The 27,236-nt window shown below is 40.8% G+C and overlaps 1 protein-coding gene across 9 annotated transcripts in view; it reads left to right on the top strand.

Annotated features, from left to right (window-relative positions):
- ANKS1B (ankyrin repeat and sterile alpha motif domain containing 1B) overlaps positions 1–27,236 on the top strand; it is a 427,589-nt gene that overhangs the window by 250,836 nt on the left and 149,517 nt on the right. For all 9 annotated transcript variants that reach the window (XM_049792403.1, XM_049792402.1, XM_049792396.1 and 6 more), the window contains 2 exons: positions 9,718–9,816; positions 22,166–22,318. In XM_049792403.1, the coding sequence (XP_049648360.1) occupies positions 9,718–9,816; positions 22,166–22,318 (252 nt within the window). The remainder of the gene's footprint in view (positions 1–9,717; positions 9,817–22,165; positions 22,319–27,236) is intronic.

The following is a 27,236-nucleotide window of genomic DNA, read 5'->3' as shown; positions in this document are numbered from 1 at the left end:
TGGAAGAGGGTAGATTCACATTGGACATGAGGAAGAAGGTTTTTTACGATGAGGGTGGTGGGACACTGGAACGGGTTGCCCAGAGAAGCTGTGGATGCCCCGTCCCTGGAAACATTCAAGGTCAGGTTGGACGGGGCTTTGAGAAACATGAAAGACGTCCCTGCCTATGGCAGGGGCGTTGGACTAGGTGATCGTTGAAGATCCCTTCTGACCCAAACCATTCTGTGATTCTGATTCTATGATTCCAAGTATCCTTTCTTCCATGCACATGACAAGTTTGGGCCTGTCATCGTAACACAGTTTTGAAGGGACTGCTCTTATTTTGATTCATGTGGAATATATCATACCAAAGTTAATTTGTAAGAAGGCTAGTCCAGGGCTTCTGCCATCTCTGCAACACATAAAAAGAAATAAGCTTTGCAGTGCAGGGATGACTTGTTGCAATCTAGAAAAGGGACGGTAAATCAGCTTCCTCCAAATACTGAGGAGCTGCTGAGTCTTACGTACCTGTCAAAATCTACGGTCGATTTGTATTTAGCAAAATCAGGTCTTCTGCGTGCTATGTATCCAGTACTCAGTCTCTACTGTAATTAAATGCCCATATCTTAACTTTAAATTAGCCCAAAGATGAGAGTGAGAAAAAAATTCTATAAGACAAATTACTTATGTGTTTTGCTTTTCTGGGCAGTTTTGGCCACTAGCAGAGACACTGAACCAATGAGTTAGAGAGACCTTTGATCTCACTTAGTATGGTCACACTGACGGTTCTCGAGAACCACAGCCTCGATCAGATTCTCTGGCGTGTTTCTGAGGAGTGGGGTCTGCTCGGTGCTGCACACAGGCTTCGCGGTGCAAACCAGCCCTTCCTGAAGTCGCTACGCGTGAAGCGAAACGCATCCCAAAACGATGCTGCGGTTCCACGTGTGACACGTGGGATGACCGGTGGAACGATAATTGAATCCTCCTTTATGAGAATAGGGAAACGCGTCTCCCACGTTATTACCGGAGAACAATAGCACCGTGTGGGGACACAAAGCGCCCGGGATGGCGTCGCAGCGATCTGCTGGTTGCCGTGGCGACGGGAGTGGGCCCGCAAATCCAGCCGCCTGGCTGCTGAATTGGAAGGGATAAGAAAAACACAGCCCACTTCCCATGCGAAACGAATTACAAGAACGAGCAAAGGAAGAAAAGAAAACTGTCAGCCCTTCATCAAATGTTCTCTTATTTTTAGAAAGGGCTTGAAGAAAATGGAGGCCCTCTCCGCTTACCTCTTGGGCTTCAGGGGCCTGGCTACTCATAGCGTGGAAATAAATCACAACGGTTTGTATAAGAAATATCACATGTAACAGAAATCTCATCTGTGTGCCTGCCGTGGGAGACGACAATACCTTATTCAATCCGGCTATTCGTTGTGCCTGCCTTAGCAAACAAAATCTGTAGGAATACGTTAAAATGGGTCTCGACATAACGACTGTATTGAGCAGGCAAGCCTGAGTGCGTATTTTCCCCACTCCCTTTTAATTTTCACCTAGAGAAAGTTATTGTATTCCAGTTCCTTATTAGCTTACAAGCTCTCTTACCTTTTACCCTTGCTTCACCACTGCAGATCAAAAGCAGCACGGTGGAACGTGAAATGCATTTAAACGTAGCAAATCAGTGATGCATAGGAAACACCATTCATTTTCCAATATTTCTCATTTGGGGGAGCTGCTTCATATTTCATTATACTGAGTAATACTGAACAAACCAGCAAGCTCAGTTGACCTAAAAGCCTCCAGTTACTAGCAAGTAGGTCCTGAAAATGGTTCGGGCACCTGAAAGTTAGGCAGTGCCTTCATTTTGCAGCGCACAGAGTGGACTCCGAACAGCCAGGTGAGGCCTCCGAGACGATAGTAAAAACGCAGTTAGCCCCAGCAATCGCCACAGCGAGCAACGCCACGCTTGACTCTACTGTTCCTGTCTCCGGGAGCGGGATCCCTTGCAACTGAATTAGGCCCACAAGACCCTGCGTAACTTGATAGGAAGAGAAAGGCAATTAAGAAAGGGGGTTGCAATGCCAAGCAGAGGAAGCAAGTAAGATACTCCAAAGCAGGAGTTATATCTGAAAGTTTTGCCTGCCTTTGCAGCCCTGCGTTAGACGCCATTTGGAGGCTGGATTTCCCCTGCTGCTGCATGGATCTTGACACCCAAGTCGTCCCTTTGAATGGGGACAGCTGGCTCACTGTTTTCTTTCAAACAGCAGTATGCACCAGAAGCATGAGTCTGTAGCTCAGAAGTTAGGATACTTGGTTGAAAGAAATAGAAAGTCCTGAATTTTTAGCTTTTTCTCTGCTTTTTTATATTTGGCAGTCACTGGATGTAAACCAGAAACATTTCTAGCAACAGCGCAAGAAGATTGATTTACCACAGGCAGCTGTCACTGGTTTAAAGGATAATATTCCTTTCTGGCTTACTGACTAAACTTCACAGCAATTTAGTTTCAGCAGGACCAGTGAACGATTCCTCCTCAGTCCCAGAGTCAGCTGTTGCATAGCTTGCTCTCTTTTTAGGAAATTCGAGTTTCAGAAAGACACGTGAATCTGATCTCCAGCCTTCTGCACGAATCCTCTAATGGCTGGGCTGTGCGCTAAGAGAGATAAAGCCATTCTTCCTCCTCCCGTCACATTTTTAAGAAAGAGCAGCTGCCAGTTCACACCGTGCTCCTGTGTTTCTGCCTTGGGCGTGCTCTGAGACTTCCTACCAGATCAAGCTCTGATGGCAGCTAAGAGGAGGTCTTACTTTCTAGACTCGCTCGAAGGTCTGGCGTGGTTTCCCAGCTGCTCTGTCTGCTCAAACACCGGCCGGCCCAAAGGAAAAGCCGCCGACGTGAGCGGGGTTTCGCTGCAGGCAGGAGAGGAACAAGGGCTTCCAAGACCTCGGTTGTAACTTTAGGGCATAAGCGTGTCAGGGCTTAAGTATTTTCTTGAGCGCGTGTTTTCCTTGCTGCAATTTCACAGACCCTTTCTGTGAACAACCTATTTTTAAGACGTGGATCCTGTCCAGAATTTTACGGTCAAAGTCTTTGACTCTGCATTTTGTCCTCTCCGGCCTGATTTGGGTGGCTCACATTTTAAACAACGTGACTAGGGTTGATAAAAATGTGAGGAAGGAAATACTTCTGTGAGACATTTTGGGAGGTGAACAGAGTTTTTACATTTATAACAAAACCACCAGTGTTAGCTCCAAGGTTAAACAGAACTCCATGTTACATGCAGAGCAGGTATTCAGCGTTTTTGTTATGTCTGAAAATATCGTGTTTGCCCCCTTCTGTACTCCCCAAACTTACACACTTATTGGAGAAATGAATATTTTTCCGAGAATTTAGAAGTCTGTTAATTAGCTCACAGTAATATTGATTTTAAAGTAGGTCCTTTGAGAAATTTAGCATCTAAGCTAACTAGCATTTATCTCAAGTAATCTGAATAATGGTACAATATAGACTCTCTGGAATTTTCATTACTCAAATGAAGTGAAATTATCTTCATAATATACATTCAAGACATTAAGATGTAATTTAGGTAAGTATTAATAATTATTTTATTGAATTGTTATGACTAAATAGGCAGAGTTGGGTCAACAGCGTTAGTAATTAAGTGGGCCAAGTGCGACATCAGAGGTAATTTTTTCAATTGCCACCTTATCTGTGCAGCTAATTTGCATGTGACAATTGTGTTGGTTGTAATGAATCAGTGCTACAAGGAAGAGGGGATTTAAATAGCAGAAATTCTTCCTACAAGGATCCTTGTCCCAGCTATCAGTATAGTTTAATTACCACTGTACTTTAATTATTACTGTTGTGTGAAAGGTCTGTGACTATATGCTCATTTGAATATCAATAGTTGAAGAGCTTTTGATGGCAGTGGTTACTTGAGGTTCACTTCTGGAAGAACTGAGTGTGAACCAGAGATCTTTAAAACTTAGGTAGAGTGGGGCTCGGGTGTGTTGGGACTCCTTTTTAAACTGACCCTACTTAACATCACCTTCTGTCTTTATGCATAGTTTGCAAATTAGGGCTCTGAACTGCTATCACCCCACTCTTGGGTACGAGTGAAATGGCCTTTTCATTTCAATAGCAGTTTATAATTACTTCCTGATGAAATGACAGTAACATAGAAAACTTTCTTCCAGTTTTCTCTTTGGTTCTGTGGGGTTTTTAATCACTAAGGAAGTCATAAATGTAAAGACTGACAATAAAGCAAGGTGAGGATTGAGAAGGAGTATCAGTATCAGTAGTTTAAAAGCAAAATAATTTTGGAAAAACATTATCAAATTATTATTTTGCAACAGGCTTGGTCCTTTCTTCCTAACATATTTTATAATCAATCTCTTCCCCCGAGGCAAAATTTCATGCTGCTGCAGGGGATTTTTCTAACATAGTCTTGTCAGGTTTGTAGGTGAAATAACAATTTCTGCAGTATCTCCAGGAGTCTGATAAATCGTTCTGACCTGAAAGTACAAGTTAGGCGTTTCACTCAATAATCAGACTTACAGATCTTGTTTTCTTGTTAAGAGTGGCAATACTAGTGAGAGGCAACCTTTTCACTCATACTGAAGCTTGCTAAATTCTGGTCGTTTGCCAGTTCTTGTTTGGAAATGAAACATGTGACACATTGCCTGAAATTTCTGCACTAATAAGAGGCAGTGTTCATTATTGCAAGCTACATTTCTCTAGTCATTTCTTGCAAGTCTCTAAGAAATAAAATCTTTTAACTTGTGGAAAAGCTGTGTTGTGATGAAAATTTATAAACCTTCTGGCATATGATTTAGACAATGAAAAAGTCCTGGTTATTCAATGTGTCCTTAACCACATTATGAGATGTCTCGAATTTGTTCCCAGACAGAGGACACTTTAGATGTCAGCTATTTCAAGGGGCTGCACTTTGGAAGGATATTAGGATTAGGTGGGCGAGAAGCAAAGCCATTCAGACTGAGGAGAGGGCAGTTTTAAGTGAGCTGTTGAGGATGAGCTTCTTAACAGTCCTCGTTCCCATTCATACCAGATGCCTGCTCCCTTCCTTCCCAGTTACGCACTTGGGGTGGAAGGGGTAAGAAAGAATAGAGCTCCTTGGTGCTGCTGGTCTCAGTTTTTGATCTCTGACCTCAGACTCCAAGCATGTATAATGGAAGAACATTCCTAGCGTCTCCCGCCCTGCTCCCACCTCTCTTATCTGAGTGGCAGGAATGATGGTGCTCTCAGATACTCCAGCTAAGCGTACCGCCTCTCATATTCTCTTTTTCCCTTTCTGCACCAGGTTATATTTCCAGCAGCCTTGTAAGCCCACGTATGAGACCTGTTGCCCCAACTCCATTCAGATCCCCCCGGCTGTGCTCCTGCAGTGTCAAGTCTCAGTCAGCCAGGGTGAGATTCGGTGCAATACGCATCGGTAGAGATTTTGGCAAGGCCCTTTGAACGCCCACCAGGCCTTCTCTGTGATATGCATACACCGGGTGACAGAACCAAACATTGGAATTTTTCACCATAGGTCTCCAGCACAGAAAATATATGAGGGAAGATTAAAAACATAGGTACAAAAAGGGGGCAATGAGAAACATACAGTCATGCCTGTCATCCTGATACGTTCTTCCAATCACCGTATTTTATTATATTCAGGGACAAATCTTCAAAGTGCTTTTGCTCCTTCAGGGTGTAGAATTGGTCTTTTTTTTTTAAGAATCTTGAAAGTTGTTCTGTTTTGACAGTAAATGAAGTTGTCTACAAGTTCATGAATCTTATGCTTTGATTGGATTTTAGATGTTCTTTGAACTGTTTAATGTATTAAAATTAGGCTATTTGCAATAGATTCCGTGTACATATATCTGTACTTTCATACTTTTGGAATCTGGTATAAAGGTCTAATTCAGCATTTAGAGGAAAGACTGTATTAACTTCAGGTAGAGAGTGCCAGAGGTGATTTTGTGTGGAACAACCCAAATAAATGCCAGTAAAATCTTTATCTCATACTGTACCATTACGTATTTTGTTCTGAACTTATTTATAGGAATTATCTCAGATTTTGGCAAAATTTCTGGGTTTTTTAAATTGTGTTGTTTTTCATATGCCTCCAGTCTCCCACATGCAGAGTCGTTTTTCCTTCCTCCTTGAGCCCAACTGTTCTGTGAAACTACTGCCTTCTTACTCAGGGATTGGCTTCCTGTATGTGCTTACAGGGAAAAAGTTGATATTCCTGAGAGTTGTGCAGAACCACAAATCCTGGGGGGAGGGGGGGATGTCAGCCACACTTTTTTCCTAAGTGGAACTTCAGAAGCAGGATCTTTCTAATTCGTAAGTAAGACTATCTCTTATGTATTAAGAAGACAGGAATTTCAACAGCGTAAGCTGAAGTGAATGAGATCTGAATCTGTCCTAGTATAAGCAATTTTGATTTATTCCTATTGCTTTAATTCCAAGGAGTAAGTTTTTCCTTCCAACTAAGTTTTCCCATAGACTTAAGAAACTACAATATCACAAAGCCTCTTATGTTTTTATTACATAATAAAAGCATAATAACCCCAGTAGAGATTGCTGTCCCATATTTCCTGTTAGAAGAACCTGTTTTGTATATAAGCATATCAAAGTTAAATCTTTGCACTCAGATTCTCTAGGTGTCTACTAGTATAATCTTTTTGGTGAATGTTTCAGCTAATATAGCTCAGCTCTTTTTAAGGCTGAAGTAATGTGAAAAGGCACTCTTGCATTCGTATTAATTTTAATTACATTTACCACGTCGTCTCGGTAAAGTTAATTGAGGTTAAATTTGGCCCAGCCTATAATAAGTGTGTGCATGGCAGCTAAGAGCAGGGGGAGAATTTCTCCTCTTGCCTCTGATCTGCTGCAGAAGGACGTTAGGTTTTCCTCACTCTCAACACAGGAGCCTGTGGAAGGTGACTGGACGAGTGCAAGAAGAGTAACCAGGTAAAAAAAGAATCAGGGACTGGGATTAAAGGGAGAATGGGAGCAGACACCAGGGAGACAGGAATATGGGGAACACTTTCTTTCTCTTCACAGGTATGCCTGCAAAGCAGACAGCAGCTTCCTATTACTATCAGTTTTATTCCTCTATGTTAAGCAATAGTGGCTCATGCTGACTATCTAAAGTTTCCTGGTTTGCTCTTGTGGAAAGATGAAGAGCTGGTTTAGCTCCATGGCAGGAGACAATGAAATCTGTTTTACAGGAGAGATGAGTCTCTGCTACTGTTGGCACTGATGGTAACACACAGCAAAAGCTCCAAAACCTGAGCACATTGAGAGACCAGGTTCTTGCCATCTTAGACTGGGGACAAGGAGGCAACATGAATTCCAGGCTTTCCTGAGTTTTAAATATTTGATTTTGTAACCTTGACATACTTTAAAAAATGTACAATACCAGCTGCAAAGAAACAAAATATATGAACTAATATATAAGGAAAAACCAGTAGTAAAGAATTAATAAAATAATGCTTTCTCTGCTATGCAGCAACTATGTTCAAATAGACAGGATTTTTCCTGTGCCAACTTTCCTGTGTTGATTTGGGTTTTAAACATTGCAATATTTGAAGCTGGATGCCAAGGTGACTGACACCAGTAAACAGTGGGTAGTAGCTCAGTGACGAGTACACCATGATTGGGCAACGTTATCCAGCAATGAAAGGTGAAATCTGAAAAAGAGTGAAAGGAAGTGAAAGTTGTAAAAAAAAAATAGCCTCATTTATTAAAATGAATGAAGATGTATAGCCTTTGTTTTGGACTGGATCCTCGGTTGGCTCAGTTCCCTTAAATCCATTCATTCTAGCTATTTCCAGCAGCTGGAGAATCCAGCCCAAACTGGAAGGTTTTTTCCCTCAGTTCTTCCCATAAGTTTACAGCCTCCTTTAGGTTATTTAAAGGAGAAAGGAAGAAAGGGGAAATTAGATGTTGTATTTGTTTACCAGGGAGCTGAAGGGGGTATTAACCCACCTCATCACTATCACTGTTTGCACAGCCTGTGCTGCGTGCACTCTTACACCGCGTGATCCACTGAAACCGGAACGATTGCACAGCTTCTCCCTTTGGAGCAGGTCGCTGCCTGCCCCTGCTCGGAATGCTGCACACAAAAACTTCCAGGATATGATTTGCAGACTTGTAGCCCTAAATCATACCACTTACTATGAAATATAATTTCAAATGTAATAGCTTGCAAAGTTTCCATGATTGCCTTAAAAAGACCTCCCCTAGATTTTGCAGGATACTCTGCAGAGTAGCACTTGAGAGTCCTCAAGAGTACATCTGTAAACTAATCAGTCCATCTGAAAAGAGTGAAGATTCAGCAGCTGAGCAGGGTGAAGTATTGCATATTCCAGTGTGCTCTTTGAAAGAAAGCTGTATTGCTGGGGGACAGGAGCTTTGATACTCAGAAAGAATTCATATCCATTATTAAGCCCTGATTCAGCAAAGTATTTAAGCATGTTCTGTTGTGCGCCTATTAGCTTTTCATTTGGCTGCTGCTTAAAAGCTCTACTGAGTCAGAAGCAGCAAGCCAAATGGAAAGGGGGAGATGAAGTTTTCACGGATTTGCTCACATAAAGCCTATTTCATGATGATGTTAAATGAGTATGAATAATAAGGATTCTTGCTTCTAACAAATTAGTGTCACGAGACTCCAACGGGGGTAAGAGTTCAAGACAGGTCATCTGGTTTTTGCAGGTTTTGTTTGCAACTGTAATAGTTAGAAGCTTTTTAAAAATAAAATAAATTTCAAAAAAGCTGAGGTTTTGTCCGAAACAAGGTGGTCTAAAAAAGGACTACAAGCTTGCCAGCTTACTTTGGACCATCTTGATTTGATCTGTGACTGCAAGTCCCTTTCTGAGCTACTGTTGTGCCTCCTGTGATTCCAGATAGTCACCGCCAGCCGATTGAGTACCTTAACCTTCCGATGCTGAACTTACTCTCTAGGTTGCGTCAGGCTCCTTCAACTTAGGAGACGCGTTATCCTGTTTGTGTAGCTAGATGTCCTCTCCTACTGCTAGCAGCTCCCAAGAATCAAGGCTCGAATTTTGGAGGCTTATTTTATGGACTTTTGGGGGCAATTGTTTTGTGTATTGTTTGAACAGATGGTCTTCTTCAGCTATTTGCATGTTAGGAATTATTTGACCTGCCCACGAGCAGGGAGATAAGAACAGTGACAGGTAAAGTTAGGATTGCACTGGCACAGTTAAATTTAGGGGGATGGGGACTGTATGGGGTTTGTTGATACCACTCCCTTTCTTCACCATTTTACTATCAATAATTTTATCCTCAACCTCTCTGCTCATCTTATTCTGTGTTAAGTATTTTCCAGTCTGGAGAAAAATGAACATCATGTATAGCTGGGTGAGGTAGGAGGGGAATTGAAAAATGAAGTTTCTGAACATACCTGTAGTCATGTCTTTGGTTCCAGTCAAATGAAGGAAGGTTCACATCTGGTATTTAGCTTGAGTGAGAGCTACAATTTCTCCACTGGCAATGCTGCCAGCAGTATAGTAGTTGTCCAGGAGTTCAATCACCTTCCACCATGTTTTGTCATCACGAAAATGAATGCAATCATCAGTAATTGATGATTCTTGTCAGGTACTATAAGTGAAGCAAAGTGTTCTTTTTTAAGTGCAACAGAAGGTCTTGTTTCAGGCTACTAAAGGCATCTGCTATTTTTTCATTTTTATTCCACCTTTTTTTTTCATTTTTAGGGAAGCAATGTGATGGAGGACCAGGATCTCTTGGAAATAGGAATCCTTAACTCTGGACACAGACAGAGAATACTTCAAGCAATCCAGCTCCTCCCAAAGGTACAGTTTCTGTTATTATCCAAGCAGGGGAACTAACACCTACAGCTTTCACATTATTTAAAACACTTCTTTGAATGGAGATAAACATAACTCTGTTGGTTTTGTAGACATGTTTTTTGCATATGCAAATGTGACATAAAGTAATGTCATTGCATTGAACTCACTTTGTATAGATGTAATTGAGAAACAAAGCAAAGGAGAGTAAAATCTGTCATTTGAAGTGATGGCTGTTTAGAAGGTATTTTGATTATTTTTGGCTTTTCAATCTGTTTATAGATTGTCATTACATATGTGTAAATAAGGCTGTCACTGAATCCCAGATGCCTGTCTTCACATAGCAGTTGGCCTGGAAATACTTTGCCCCTTATATAAGTATTCTTAAAAGCCTTGGATGAAACACAGCTTTCCTAATACCTGCCTTTCATGTAAGATATGGAGACTTCCTGCAGGCTTCATATTTGATTTGCTGCTGTGTACGTGAATCTTGCTTCTCAGCTGCAGAGTGAATAGCTTGCAGTCATTTCTCCAATCATTTTTGGTGCTAGCTGATTTAAACTATGGAGTTTAAAATCAGTGATAGAAAGGGATTCTTCTTATATTTTGCGTACCAGAATATATCAGTGGAGGCTTCAACTAGCATTCCAAACAAGAGAGATAGTGGGCCTAGCGTGAAAACTTACTATTTGATTTTGGAAAGCTGTATAAGGAGGATGAATGAGGAGAAGTAGACACCAGTAAGGCTCAGAAGGCTGCTACATGTGATGCAGATACTTAGTGCAAGGTATCAGGGCAGGAATAAAACCTAGTGTAAATTGCATGGAGTGTCCTGGGACCAGCATGTGTAGAATAATTGAGGTAAATAGAGATTAGTCTGCTTGCAGTTTGATAATGTTGGAGAATGAGAAGAGTCATTAAACGACTGCTCAGTCTAGAGCATGAGGCTGACATTGCTGGAAGAGGCTTTTTCATGCATCAAAACTTACGGGATGGATCACTTGTAAAAGCGAACAAGGGTTTCTTCTGTATGCGGAAAAATCAGAAGTTGTGAACAATTTCTGTATCTGGATGTGTAAGTCAATCCCTATATCCTACAATATTAGTCTGTGCACTGAAACTCCAAAGATTATTAAAGGCAATAATGTTCCACATACCATATTAGACAAGTGAGATAAATGATACAAGTAGTAGGGTGTGTAAAAGTAGCAGGTGGTGTATTACAATAGATATTTAAGGTTTAACTATGAATTTATGAATTTTTCAGCAATGCTATCATTGAAACAAAATTTTGTAATCTTAATCCCCACTCTTAGCTGATGAAATATTTTTTCTGGTTTTCATACTTCTTAGATCAGCTTTCTTGTATTTTTAATTAAGTTTTTCAAAATTAATGAATGGATTGTTAATATATCGTCATTTTAGCGCTACCTGCACTCAGTAACTGGTGCTTATGAAAACATTGTTAATAATGTCTGCTTCTGGAGACTATACTAATGCTGAGAACAGATTCTGTCAAAAAACTCCAACTTGAGGTCTTTTTAAAATGTGCTTGATGTGACAAAGGAGGACAGAATCAAGATCTAGAGATATTCTTGAAACCAGTTGAGAACAAGATGGTTATGCAGTTACTTGGAAGAATCAACATCTTCTGAACCAAAGATAATTAAGTAACACAGAACGGCTTTAAGCACAGTGAGGTAGTCTTTAGCAGCTTCCCTGTTGAGCTAGAAAAAACAGTCCTCAGGGACCACGTTTTTAACCTGTCTTTGATGCAAGACTGTTACGCCAAAACAAAGGCAGTCGAAAGCTGAAGCTGTGCCTCACATTTCTTCACTTAAATGACTCAGCAACGCAAGAGAGCTTACATAGTAGAAATACTTAATTTCCTATTCAAAACCAAGTTCTTTTCAAGGCACAGCTGTCAGAATAGTTATGGGGCCCCAAAATTGGGATCATGGTAAGTTTTATCTAATGTAACCCCACCCTTGCTGTATTCACAACAGCTTGCTGAAGATCTAAAAAACTTTCACATCCTGCAAGGAACCGTGAAACATTTCTGTACATCTATTTGTTTGTTGATAAGTTCAGCTCTGTCATCATACATTCAAAACAGGGCATACCGTCTAAATATTTTAAGATCTCAAACCGTAATTGGAGTCTCGCTAATTTGAATCTCATTAGATAAAAATTCTTTTAGTTTGTTTGTTTTGAACACATACCTCTTTTCTGTTCCTCATTTAATTTAAAATTTGATGACTCCTTCTGTTTTAGTACTTAATAGCATTGCTGTTTATGTTATTTTTAGTTTCACTATTAATATTTCCTGTCTTGTGATACTTTTGAACTCAGATTTTGAGATGGAAGTTAAGTGCTTTAAAAAACATCTATGGAACAGCATTTCCTTAGAGCCATATACGCAGGCAGTATTGAATAAGCTTACAGGGCAAAAATCAAGCAACAAATCTATTCTCAAGGTTTTGTCCCTTATATAAGTATAAATACTCTTTTTTTAAAGGTCTTTTTGTTATTCTCATCAATATTCATCTCTGCAGCCAGAAAATGCAACAGGCATTTAGTGGCTGAAAAGAAACACTGTCTGGTTTCACTCATAATTGCTGGCTTCCTGGAGAATGAATTTCTAGATTTCCAACACCAATAGCCTGTTTAGGAACCACTTTCTAGAGCCTGAAGTTGTTTTAAATAGGAAAAAAACCCACATATCTGTCCAAATATAGATGAATTAATCATTGTAGTTTCTTATGCAGTCTTTAACCAGTATAAAAACATATGTTTACCCAGATTTATCAAAATATTTTTTCTCTAATGATTCTGAATTTGAGGAGAACATTTCCAAAGAGGGTAAACTGGTATGTTTGTAAGAGATAGGTAGAGTTGAAATCTTTCACTTAGAGTTTTGCTTTTCAAAATACCCTTTTTTTTTGTTGGGTTAGAGCTAGTAGCCCAAATTCTCATCTTGCACTGATGTAATTTAAGTTATTCAAGTTTCACATTAATATTAACTAAAGTACTTTATGGCTTATTATTATTAGATAAGGTTAAGACACTCCAGTAGAAATATCATTTGTAAAATTAATTCTTGAAATGGAAATATTTTATACATGACACCATTTTTAGAGCAACTTTCGTAGCAGAGTTTGATATTGCATTTAATATTTTTTTCTGTGAAAAGAATGAAATCAATAGATGTTTGGAGAAGGATTTTATATGTTTTATTAAAAGGCAGTTCAGACATGTCAAGAGGTAGACACAATGTCTAAAAAGATACTGAAGTTGCAAGTAGAAGGACTTGAGAAAAAAAATTAATACTGAGAAAAGAATTGTGTGCAGGATATTCTTAATTGACTAAGAAAATCGTAGTAGGCATGACATAAAACTTTAGCCACACTTAAGTGACATGGGAAACCTAAGGAGCATTGTCAAGTTATTTCGTCATCCAAAACCTATGTGCAAGTGACTTCTCAATGAATTCCCCAAAGCTAAAATGTTTTTGAAAATAAGAATTATCCTAGCTTATCTGAGAACTTAGATAAGAAAAAGGATTGGTTTTGTGTGGGATGCTCAGTGTATGGCTCCTTCTCCCAGCGCATAATGGGAACATGTTCTCTCATTTGACAGATGGAAAAAAGATGTTAGCTGAAAGCAGCTTTCTCCTGGCTTCAGAGCTATTCGAAAAGTATGCAGCTTGTTCCTTCCTGCACGGAGAGGTCTCGGCACAAAGCAAGTTTGGGAATCTCATAGCAGTGGTGTGCAGGCAGCCAAGACTCTTTCCTGGGTGCTTTGCAGAACCAGACAAGAAGTAGGAGATGAGCAGGCTATGAGCACATGCTCTCTGTGAGCAGTGTTATATGAGCAGTAAAGCTGTGCTTCCAAAAAGTGCTGGATCTATTACTCATATGTAACACTCTTTTGTGCAAGCACAGTAAGTCTGGCATTTAGGAAAACAGAACTACTGTGCATATGCACATTAACTGTGCTGTGTATGTAAGGGAGAAAGACCACATCATCTGTTTGCTATTGCTATGTTGCTATTGGCTTAGACATCGCAGATCTTAGCAAGCTGATTTGAATCTGGTGGTTAATTCTCTCCATTTAGCACAGCTAAAAGGTAGATCGCTCCAACTTCCATTCCTAAAGACAGTGTCCAAATTAGGAGATGCTGCAAAATGGTATCATAACATTTATGACCCTTTCTGGCTGTGACTGTTTGGGTCTGCTCTTCTGGAAGTGAAGATGAAAAACAGGAGTCAGAGGAAGTGCTTTCTACCGTGCTGGTTTTCCTCCTTCTAATGCCTCTGGGAATTACTTTCCTGGTTTGGAAGGAGGCCACTCAGCTGCTCCTTACACTGCTTATAAGACCTTTAGCCATAAGGACAGAAAAAAAGTGTTAAAATCCAGCATAACACATGAATTTTTTAAGTCTGAAACCCAAATGTGTAGTCTACATTATTTAAGTAATGCAGCACAGTAGGAAGGGATCAGTAAAACAAGGCAGTTAGATACATCCATGCTATAGGTCAGGGTGTTTGCTTCACACTGGCTTTAGACTGGTCCCATAGACCAAATATCCCCTCCATGCATGTGCTTCAAAACTGTGTGATGAAAGCAGTCTCACAAACATTTTCCTTCCTAACTGAGCCTATCGGTGAGCCACTCTAGACATGGCACGCTGTCATTTATCTGTATCATGTAGATAACAGTAGCGTGTCACTGGTCCTGCCACCATTGCCCATACACTAACTCTTATTTCCCTTCCTGCTTCTTTTATACTTTCTTATTTGTGGTTGACTCCACAGTGCCTACTGACTGCTCTGAGAATAGTCAGCAGGCAAAGAAATATGCTATACGAGACGAAACGTTATTCTCTTTTTATGGCAACTAGACTGGGATGACAGCCTGAATGAGCTGACTTTGACTTTCTGGACATCTTATTTTCTGAGAAGGAAGACATGGACAATTTCTTTCTGGGAGTCTTTGCTGGTGTGGCTGTTCCGCCCCAGACCTTCTCCCTTCATGTATTCATTCATGAGCTCCATAAGGGCCACTGATGGGATCCACATTCCCATCTGCAACCTGTCCGCAGGCAGCTATAAGCTACAGAGACTGCCACTCAGCTGTCCCACACCTTTACTCACTGAGGCATATTTATGAACGTATTTTCAAGTCATCAAAAGGACTTCTGATATCCATACGGTCTGTAATTCCAGCACAGGATTCAGAGGGAGCACCAGCACCTTCTCTACAGGCAGCAATAGTACTGCAGCATCTGGATACTGCCTGCCTCATGGGAAATGCTATGCACCCTCTGCATCACCACGTCGTGACACCATACATACCCAGAAATGGAGCAAGTACCCAGTTTAACTGTAATTCTGTCACATGCTGTGTAAAAGGAGACTATGGCTTTCGCCATCTGCCTGCAAGATAGCAGGCTGCATGACAGACTGGTCACAAACATTTCCAGAGTTTCCCAAACTAGAGGTCTGGGCTGTGTTCTGCGCAGCCCCTGCGAGGACACAGTTAAGTCTTTTAAACTTTTTAACAGACTGAAAGAGCAAAGACCAGTTTCTTCAACACCTATAAGCACGGCCCTCTGTTCTCTTTGAATCTTCTCAGAGCATCAAGGATGGTGCTTGTCCTCAGGTCGCTGCACCTTCTCAGATGAAGGGAAGACCAACCAGGAGTGACTGGAGTAAGACAAGCAAAATGTGATTAACACTGAACGTCTTTTGCAGTGTTTCAAATGTAATGGAAAGATTGCAAAGAAATGGATCTCTGTTTCCTTGTGCCACTGAATTTCTATCCCCACTCCCACGTCCACACAAAGGGAGTGGAGATGTCTTTATGGCCCCTGAGGCTTCCTCGCTTCACCCGTTCACTCCTCAATGGCACCGGGTTGATAGATATGTTTATTCTGCCTACTGGTGCGTGGCTGCTAACTGCTGTCTCCAGTGCCATCTGGAAACTCTGCAGGCCATTTCACTATAAAAACATTCCCGTTGGAGCTGCTAGGAGATGGTCGGCGAGGTGGGAGGACTGAAAGGCTAACATGGCCTCTGTAAGTGACTGCCGTGACTCGGGGAAGGAGGAGGAGCGAGACGCGAAGACCGCTAGAGAGTCAGGGCTGGCTAGGTCGGAGGGTACTTTTCTATGTTCCCTCTCACCAAGAAACCCTTCTCTATGTCCTCCTCCCCCTCCTCCAGTGAGATAAGAGCTTTTTTCCCAATGATTCATCTCCCCTGTGCCTATGCAGTTGGTTGAAACACTCCATTCAGAGAAGGACTCCTCTTTTGGTCTTATAACGGGCTGTTAGTACATAGTATTCAAGGCGTTGTGCCCCAGAGGGTTCCCAGCCGGACCTCTTCAGTCTCAGAAACATCTCTGCCTGCACAGCATGCCATGGCCACGGTCTCCACAGCTGTCTCACATGCAGAGGTTCGGAGGTCTCCAGAGAGGCACCAAGGTGGCCTCCGGAGGTGTCGTGAACAGCCCAGGGCTCACGATCGCTGCTGCTCAGCCCCAGAGAACACACTCGCTAGGAAGACATCCAGCATTAAGCAAAAGCTAAAAATCGTAGTCACTAATGACGCAAACATTTTTCTGAGGGCTGGCACAGCCCACCGTGGACTAGCAAGGACAGAAACTGGTCGGTGTGGCCTAACGAAACAGGCAGGAGCAGCACTTGCAGTTGTAGGAAGAACAGAAGAGGTTCCAGCAGTCACCACGGTCTGTTGCAACTCGAACACCTAGAAAGGGTCTGCAAAAATGAGATACATAAGAGTGCCTATTTGTACGACATACAAGCAATGAAGAGTTAAGGGCAGTTGACAGCAAATACAAGGGTATACTTCCACCATTTGGTCCATGTGCACATGTGTGTTCTCTCCCATTGAAGGACTTGGTGATAAGGTTATCAACCACTCCATTCAGACCTTTGTGTCCCTGTTAGGGGTTGAAATGCATTTGGTGCATCACTGGTGCCGATCTTCCAGTTTACTTTCCTCCAAACAGAAAGCTGGATAGTGTGTACCCAGACTATTCTACAAAGCAAACCAATGCGAAGGAGAGACAATCATCAGATTACTTTAAATCTGTGGCACCAAACCATAGTACTGTTGGGCCAAAAAGGTCACCAGAGTTCCACTCCTGAGTGCTTTTAGAAATTATACTCATAGAAACTCATGAGATCAAAGGCCATAGCTTCCACTTAGTCCACAAATCCCAGATTTAGGTCTTATTAAGATTACATTATATGCAATGGAAATGTCCTGAACTGTTGCGTACAACATCTTCAGTAACACTGAATGAGACCTGCTCCTCCCTTCTCCCAGGCATTGTGTCTGATGAAGAACTAGGAGGTCTTTTCAGTCTTCTGGATGTGGCTCTGTTTAAATTTTTCCAGAAAAAAAATATGTGTGTGCATCTGTTTTACTTTAAATTCAGAAGACAGATTCCAACTGCAAAAACTATAGAAAGGGTTCCTCTTGCAATGCTGGCGATCTTAGGTAGGAAACTCTGAACTCAGTTTGTGGTCTTCTGGATTTGCCATTGGGGCAGGATCCTGAATCAGGCAGCGCTGTGAAGTGAACGTGCCTGTACTGTCTTTTTATAGTAAGCTCCACAAGAAGACAGGAGGCTTTTGATTAGCGGAAAGAAAAGTCAAACATTAATAGAACACAAGCTCGAATAGGCAACTTTTTAAATATGTGACAAGGTAGACAGAATAGAAAACCAAAAGCTTTAGACACAGCCCTTCCTCACCCACTGTGTCTTTGCAGGCAGGTCCCTATTTTCACTCCGTGCCTTTCTCAAGAGCAGCAAAGGCAAAGTCTTCTCAGGTTCTTAGGGAGTTGTGCCTGTCCCCCAGCTCCACGTGCTGCCCCAGGCCAGCCAAGCCCTGGGGTCTTCAGGAGCGTCACTCTCCTGAGCCTTTTCTTTCATCGCTCCAGAGGAGGAATGCTTTCCTCTTCCAACAACATAAGTCCAACCGATCACGTTCGTAAAGTACATAATGTACAACAGACAAGTCACTAAGACAGGAAGAAAAGACCCGAACCCCCTGCCCCATTACAAGCACCCAGAAGTACTCAGATTGGTAGTTGATAATTTCATACAAGTTCCCAAAAGTGCTGCTTAAATCTCTCAGATAGGCCAGCAGTTTAAAAGAAAGCATTATGTGCTTGCTAAAAAGATCTTTCTTGCAAACCAACACAAGCGCGAATTCACTGTAATCACAGCCATCATTTAAAAAGCTGTGAAAGTCAAGTCATCTCTTTCTCCTTATATAGCAGATAAAAAGCTTGATTTTAACACACACAGTGTTGAGAAGATCAGAGAAAACTGGTAATAGTCCATGTTACTGAATTCACCTTGATGCTTCTGGTGCATATGTGATTACTTCATGTTTATTTGGCTACCCTTCGGAGGAAAAACTCAAGTACTTTCTATCCTAATGTAAAATACTATATAGATATAGCAGTGATGCACCTGTAAAAAGACTGACGTAGTCTCTTGTACAGGATTTCTCAACCCACTAGGATGCTACTTGATACTACTATTTTATTATGAGAAACAGCTTTTTCTGATTTCCGCTTTCTATTCATTTCAAAGGAAGCGATACTAGTGATAGATCAGTAGGACCTGGGAGAGAAATCTATGGTTTGTGTCTTTTTCCATGCTTCATTTATATCATATTTTCTTAAGCATTTCTTTTTCTCTAAATTATGGGCTTCATTCCTGGCCTTTTCCATAGTCAGCATGCTAAAATCCTCTGCAGTGAAACAGCTAACATTGATTTTATTCTTTAAAGATAACAACCAAATGAACTAGTGGCAGTGTCTGCGGAAGAACAACACTGCCCCTATTTATGAGCAGTTAATATTTGAAAGGCTGTCATGACCTGAAGCTTAGAGATTTTATACTGCTCTGAGTCAAACAGTATGCCAATAGCTGCTTAGGTGTTTGACGCCACCGGTGCATGCGTTGTAGCTGGTGTGAAATGATTGAAATATTACACATGGAAATACAGTCAGTAGGTAGGAGGGGTTTTTTCTTTAAAAAAAAAATAAAATCAATCAGCAAATAGCATCAGCAAGGAAATCTACAGCGTGTAAATGATCTGTGAGAGGTTAACATCATAGTGCAATATAGAAAAAAAAAATACTAACAGTCCAAGAGCCATGACCTATTAACGAGGACTGGGATAAGATGCAGCTAAACTGGAGATCCAATAAAGTAAAGGGGCAGCACTTCCAGACAGATATTTCAAAGTATTTTCTTTTTTATTTAAAAACTCCATAACATTTTATATGAAAAGCAGATACTATTAATGATACTGTCACATCTAGATAACCAATCTGTCTGTCAATAGATAGTTGAAAGAAAAACAGCCAGCTATGAATGACAGTTAATAAGCTAGTTGATGTTATTAACAGACAGAACAAAACTTTCCATACAAGAGGACAGATACTGAAGGTTTATTAATTCTTGTGTATTAGACACATTTTAGAAAATGTTTTAGATAAGAGAGCCGTTCTTGGTTCACAACAAAACAAAATACTGCATTCGTGCTGAAGCTGCTGGCAAATATTCTAGTGTGAGATGAATTTTCTGCAATAGGAGCAGGCAGGGAGCACCAGCACAAGGCGAGAGGGGCAGGGACGGCGGCAGTGACCGCCAACAGCCACGTCCCAGGGCGAATCCACGGGGAAGAGGATGGGACAAGGTCGCTTCGGGAGGGCAAGTCGGTGGGGGGGGATCAGCAAGGTGCACGGCCGGGCACGGGCGTACCTGTGGCATAGCTGGGGGTATTTTCAGGTAGGCTAGAGTGACCCAATGGTGATTTTGTCTATTGGCACCAAATCCAAAGGGTGAAATCGTTGCATACGTTTCAGTTGTTCTCAGCCTCTTGCTTATTGGATTGTTCGCCTGTGTTTGCTTGCCTGCAGCCCCTTGCAACGCACCGTAGTAGAGCGATATCTATTTTAACAACGCTGTTGATGGAGATCTCCAGGGGGAACTGAGAATTCAGAAACTTCCCATGCTGTGTTTGCTTTTCATAGAGGCTGATGAGTTACCAGAATTACGGACCAGACTGCATAAGTTTTCTCAATCAGCAGGTCAAAAAAAAAAAAAAATCATGTTAAAATCAGGATTTATTAAACATAAAGATCAAATAGTAATAAACAAAAGAAATAATTTGCATAATGTGCCCCATCTGGATACGTTGAAAATTGTTTCAAAGGTGCTTTGCTTTTCTTTGTTAGTGAAAGGAAACAAAAATACCTTATATCTTTCAAAAGTCATGTGTTCCCTGTGGGCCCTGTACATCTTCTTCATGTCTTCTCTGTATTAGGTTTTTCTCCTTCAGTTTATTGGGTCCTTTCTTTTCAAGTGTCAGTTGTTTAAGCGCACCTCGTTCAAATTAGCTCTTAAAATAAGCTTCCCAGGAGTCAGAGCTCCCTGGGTCCGCCAATGTTTTTGCCATCTGCTGGACAGACTACTGTCAATCTAAGATTTGAAGTAAATCTGAATGACAATGAAAGAAGAATTTGCCATGCTTTTGACATCAAAGAGTTTCATTCTAAATTAGGATGAAACTAAATTCCAAAATGTCAAGTTCAACAACAAAACTGGGCTTTCTCTTTCTAAGATGACTCCTTTGTTACAGAAGTGACCTGAAAGGCTATGATTCCCATAGTTAATTATGTGATTTCTCTTGTCTCGCTCTTATGATTTAAGATAATGATTTCACTACATCATTTAAATATTTCCATTAATATTTTATATCCAACATCTGCAGCAAAAGACCAAAGCGTAAACTCATATCCACGATGCAGTGTGCCTGCATCACTCCTCTCTGATACTGCAGGAAATCAAGATCAAGATCATGACATGCTGGCTTTCTGCATTTGAACAGACAGATCAACGAACAGTACTGCGGCTTTCAAATGGAGACTTTCATTTCTTTCTCTGCTTTGAATTCAAGTTGTATTTCAAATAAACTGTGAGAAATAAATTGGTTCAGGCAAGATATTAAGATCAGTATTCTCTCCTTTTAAATTACTTTGTCACTCACTTCAAACTTAAGCTCAAAGCATTATGTTTCCGTCACACTTCCCTTGTTTCTCAGAAAGTAGGAATATACATAAGCAGGCAGAAATGGGAGACTGGCTTTCACCATGTGCAGTGTCACCCCTGCACAGTCGGGAGATCCCATGCAAAACATGAGCTGTCTAAACCTCTAAAGCTTCTTAACAGTTTGCCAGTTCAGTGTATTATCAAGTTAGCAATAGTTACACTGCTACAGAAAGATGATATGCGTATAATGTTGTTGAAAATTGAGGCTATTGCATAATTTTTTCTACTTTGTTCTACTTCTGCCACTATTGCAAATTACTTTAAAAATCACAAAAACAGCATGGCATAACAACCTGCACAGGTAGAGGCTTTACACTTTTTTATCTTTAATGGCTAGCTTGAAAATCTTCACTTGTTTCAGTGAGAGACAATTGTGAAAGAGAAATCGAAGCTCTTTACTTCTTAGTAACTTAACAAAATTCAGAAAAAAATAAGATGCCAGTGGTATTTCTTAGTTATGAAAACAAGATATATGTGATTATGCTTTCTGTGCCTGTGTTGCTATATAAATGCAGGCGGTGCCCTTCTGCGTACATCATTCTGTCAATTCCATTCCAATAATATTTGGTTCGATTGTCCAATCTCAAGCAACTTTACAGACAGAGAGCAATCTAAAATATGTAAAATTCCCAGGAGTTCCATGAAAAATGTGACCAGGTAGAGGAAAGAGACTTTTTTAAACCTCCCCTGGAGGTGGAAAAATACAGTGCAGATTCAACCGTTATAAAATATCCAATAACCTAGTAGGAGAAATAAATTAGGAATAATATAACCAGGGCAATATATTTCATTTGCAGTGTGATACCGGAAGATCCATTACTCAGCCTCATTTCTTCCCCTTCTATGAAATCTTAGGTGCAAATCTGACACATTTGTGCAGTCAGGATAGTAATAATGTCTCTTTCAGCCTTTTGCCTTCCCTCACTTATGGATTCTCTGATGTCTAGTAAGAATTGAACTCCAGCTACAGTCTTAGTATACTCTGGCTTCAAAGGCAAGCAGCCATGAGAAAAGGATCCACTAAGTTTTATTAGTGCTTTTGCTCACAAAATTGTTTCGTGTTGTACTAATCATTAAAAGAATGTTGATCAGAGAATAAGATAACTCTGACCCAAAGAAAATAATACACATAACTGCTGTTCTGGAAGATGCTTAATGAGTATCATCAGTAATTCTTATTCATTCTGGTTTTCAGATGAAGCAGATCGGTCACGATGGCTACAACCCCACCTCTGTAGCTGAATGGCTGGATTCCATTGAACTGGGTGACTATACCAAATCCTTTCTAATTAATGGCTATACATCGATGGACCTTGTGAAAAAAATCTGGGAGATTGAATTAATTAATGTAAGTTGATCAATTTATAGCAGTAGTTCCTCCTAAATACGTTCTAGTACTTGTCCTTACATATGAAAGAGAAAGCACAAAAGCAAATTGCACTACAAATACTGTCATCAAGTACTGTTACTGATTACAGCTTTCATGCCTATACCTGGGTTGACTGTACCCTTTGCTTCCATTTGCTTTGCCATTGTCTTTAGTATGGTATTCAATCAGCAGGATTGTGTCTGCCTTCAGGATGCTGAATGACATTTAAAAATATATTTTGGTAGTTCATAGCTACAAAGCATAAGTCTTTTTGCTTTTAAAGTGCCTAGCAACAGTACTTTTTGTAAAGTCTACTTTTTCCACAAGCTCTGGCTAAATTAAACATAAAATAAGGAAACCTTAACTATAGTTAATAAGGTACGCTAGAGGAACAAAATATTTTATTTAATTATCACTTTTACTTGAAACTTTATTTACATGAGTCAGTTAAATTAGATGCCCACATATGGTTACCATAAGCTTTAATGTGAACTGCACTGCAGAGTAATTTGGAGTGAGGTGAAGTTTGTACTGTTACAGTGAAGACATCGACAGTACAGTTTTGCCAATGGAATTTTCATGTGTCTGAAATGGTGGTGTTTCCTTTTATGAAAGGTAGATGATTATAGCTTTGGATCTGCTGTGGCATTTGAAACCAACTATATTGTCAGTTTATCTGAACTTTAGGGAAATCCCTACATGGAGAAAAGCCAAACATCATATTTTATTGGCTCTTCGCAGGCAAAAGGCTGTGCTCTTCCTTCCAATATGGGAGGTACTGCATCTCTGCCTCTAATTGCTGTTGCATTACAGTTAATGTTAACTAGCATAAAAATGTCAAGGAAGAGTAAGGACCAAACTCTGCCTTACATGTTATGTCTGTTGCATTCAATGTATGTTGTAGGTGTATAGCTGAAGTCAGGATATGATTGATACTATTATGGGTGTCTGCTGCTAAGCTATTTATAACTGCGGTTCTTTTTTTCTATAAGGGGCTGGAATTTTAATAAGAACTGGGGCCCCTTTGCTCCAGAAGCTAATATAGATTAACAGCCAGCACTGAGTTGAAAGAAGTGGAAGACTCCACTCACATTGTCTGCTGTAACTTAATTTTGCATCCCAAACATTTTGCCATAATCAATTTGGAAACAAATTACCCTTTAGCTCCCCCAAGTGGATCATTAAAACCTCATTAAAGGCTTGTGGTTTGATTTCAAACTTGCTTAAACTGATGAAAAGGGAAGTACCTGCACTGAAGTTAACAGGAATACACTTCTGTAATATCAGTATAAACCAGACCAGTGTATAGCCCTCTAATTTTAAAGCTTAACATCATGTTCTTTTTGAAGGCCTGTACTTCTTGGGAAAACACTCCCTTTTGCCACGAGTTGCAAGAAGAAGCTGTTAGACAGTTGTTTAAGTATTTGTATAGATATAGGTACCTATACAGATAAACATTCCTCCCACCTGATATAATATTGGATTATGTTACTCAAGAGCATAGTAAATAAAACAGAATTTCCATTTTAGTCCAGTCAGTATATATTTGATTCCCACCAATCAATAGCAGCTAACTGTAATGATATAATGTTCACTGAGAAAATCTGTAGCTTAGAAAAGTATTTACTGTTATTTTTCTGTTTCAATTGAGGGGAATCTTTCAGAAATGGACACAAAATTGGTTTGAAGCATTGTACAGTCTGGCAGAACAAGATACTTATCTCTGACCAGCAGGCCTGCTGTCTGAAATCAATTTCAAAGGTCTCACTTCCCATTCAGGCAATGGCAAACAAGAGCTTATTACAGAAAGTTTTTCATAAAGGAATGCGTAAAGGTCAAAGACACTAGCTCTGGGATAGGACTCCTGACCGGAGTAGGTCAGAATCCAGGCACTTGAAAAATAAGAGAAAAAACAGACTCAACATCCCGAAAAGAACTCGGAGTACCCTTGGTTTGGTGGCTCTTGGTGCTTCAGCTGTAGATGGAGCTAGAAGTTTCATTTCCTCTTGCACCACCTATGCAATAAAAATGTATCAAGGGCTACAGATATGGTAACTTTTTCATTTTAGTCATCAGTTTAAACAGTTGCAGCCACTGAATTTGACGTAAAAGCCATTCCTGGTTTGGTGCAAGGAACCTCTTAGTCCATATTTGGTGCTTTTTTCCATTACACCAATGTGAAATCATCCACGGCTTCTGGAGGTGTAGAAACAGATTAAGGTAGAGATAATATCTTCTATTAGGTAAACCAGCGTAGCGGAAAAAATGGAGGAGAGAAGGGGTCGTTTAATTTTTCACAAGCCCTTCTTTACATCTTAAAAAATGAAAACTCTTTATTGTCTTCTTTCTACCTTTTTTGTGATCATCAACTCACATGCCTGTGGATGAGGTTCATGAAGTTTTAGATTTTTTTTTCTGGGATCTAAACTACTAATAAGGCCATCCCTTATCATAATGCTTCTCAATATACTATTGTGAGTTTTACTTATCACATGCCTCTGATCTTCCATGTGTGATGCTGACCAAGATACTTTTCTTCTACTTCAGGACATAAATCTATTCAATTAAGTTATTAAAGCATACAGTTCATTTTTTGAAAGACAGAAAGAAGAAAGCATATTTTGAAAGTCTCCCTGCAGCTGAATGAAGCTAGCCTCCCTAAATTCCCTTTATAAACTATAAAGGATGGTGAAAGAAAGGGTCATCCAGAGGATGATTCAGGGTGGTTAAATTATGGTTAATTATCTGGATTGCTTCCTAGGGGAGTTTGCCTCTCCCTGCTGACATACAGAGATGCTAAGAAGATTAGCTTTAGGACAAGCGTTGATCTGCTGGAGGGTAGGAAGGCTCTGCAGAGGGGTCTGGACAGGCTGGATCGATGGGCCAGGGAAAACTGTATGAGGTTCAACAAGGCTGAGTGCTGCGTCCTGCACTTGGGTCACAACAACCCCACGCAGCGCTACAGGCTTGGGGAAGAGCGGCTGGAAAGCTGCCCGGCGGAAAAAGACCTGGTGGTATTCATCGACGGCTGGCTGAACATGAGCCAGCAGTGTGCCCAGGTGGCCGAGGCAGCCATCAGCATCCTGGCCTGTATCAGAAAGAGTGTGGCCAGCAGGAGCAGGGAGGTGATCGTCCCCCTGTACTGGGCACTGGTGAGGCCGCACCTCGAGTCCCGTGTTCAGTTTTGGGCCCCTCGCTGCAGGAAAGACATGGAGGGGCTGGAGCGTGTCCAGAGAAGGGCAACCGAGCTGGTGAGGGACCTGGAGCACAAGTCTGATGAGGAGCGGCTGAGGGAACTGGGGTTGTTTAGTCTGGAGAAAAGGAGGCCGAGGGGAGACCTTATTGCTCTCTACAACTGCCTGAAAGGAGGGTGTAGTGAGGTGGGTGCTGGTCTCTTCTATCAAGTAACTGGTGATAGGACGAGAGGAGATATCCTCAAGTTCCACCAGGGGAGGTTTAGATTGGATATTAGGAAAAACATCTTCACTGGAAGGGTTATGAAGCCCTGGAACAGGCTGCCCAGGGAAGTGGTTGAGTCACCATACCTGGAGGTATTTCGAAGATGTGTAGACGTGGCGCTCGGGGACATGGTTTAGTGGCACTTGGCAGTGATAGATTTACAGGTAGACTCAATGATCCTAAAGGTCTTTTCCAACCTAAATGACTCTATGATTAAAGTTAACCTTTGTGAGTTACCCCTTACTCCCAAAGAATGCTGGAATGATCAGAGCTTTGAATCTTCTTAGCTTCCTAAACAGAACAGTTCTTACTCTGTTTCCAACAGTGTCTTGCCATCCTTGGAAGTTACCATCTAGGCAAGGACATTTCAAAAAAAAACTGCAAAAAACTGCCAAGCACGTGAGAGAGGGAGCAGGTCTGAGACACGGTGGCAAAGGCCATCTTCCCTCAGCTTCTCTGGTTCTCCAGCTACCTCATTGGCATTAAGAAACAAATTTAGTATGCAGCTTCCTGCATTTTATTGCAAATTATTCCAGCAAGGTAATGTCTGCTTTAACTTACATGCTAGTTTCTTTCAGACTTTTAGGTATACATATATAGTATATGTGTGTCTTCAAGCCCCATCAAGCACAACTACTTAAAGCATTTGAATCAGAAGAGTAATTTTAAAAGTTATTAATTTGTGTTTCTTGCGAGCTCCCACCAGCATCCGCAGTCTTTTTTCCACAAGCCAGACTTTGAAATTTGGATTCTGTTTCACTAACTCATTTGTCATTTAGATCAAGAATTTTCCCAGATCCATTTGCTTCATTACTTTCTCAGGTATGTGCTTCCTGGGAAGCATTGTTCCAATTTCCTCATCCTGGGATTGTAAGTGTTCAGAATGCCTTCTCCCAGCATGGGCTTTCCCAAAGCTTCTGGTTTTGTCTGCCAGGTTTCTTGGCTCATTAGAGAGGTCGGATTCTGTACCCAGATTCAGGTATCATTTATTTGATGCTGTAGCTACATGGAACTTTTCTGAAATATATATGATCTCCTGAAAAAAAGTCCACTGTGTTCTGAAATCCCCTAGCCCATCTAAAGTGTGCACCTGTGCTTTAAAGTATAAATGCTCTTCTACATGACTAATCACATTATTCTTGTCTGTTATTCTAGATTACTTACGTAACCCTCCCCCTCGGGGAGTCACTCTCTTCAGGGAACTTTTACCAAAGACATCTTCAGGCAAGATATAAACAGCTTAAAAGCATAAAGCAAGTTATTTATCATCTAACACACAAAATATATTGTAGAACTAATGAACTAGGCATTAAATCAACCCCCACCAAATGAGTCACTAAGTCTAATGGGCAAGTAGTCATCACTCAGGTAGGGGAGGGCTGGCCTCTGTTGCTCCCTGGAACAGGCTGATCTGTGATGTTGCTGAGTTGCTGTCTTC

Source organism: Accipiter gentilis, chromosome 34, assembly GCF_929443795.1.
Source record: "Accipiter gentilis chromosome 34, bAccGen1.1, whole genome shotgun sequence".
Classification (NCBI taxonomy): Eukaryota; Metazoa; Chordata; class Aves; order Accipitriformes; family Accipitridae; genus Astur; species Astur gentilis.
This window is presented reverse-complemented; position numbering and strand designations above follow the sequence as displayed.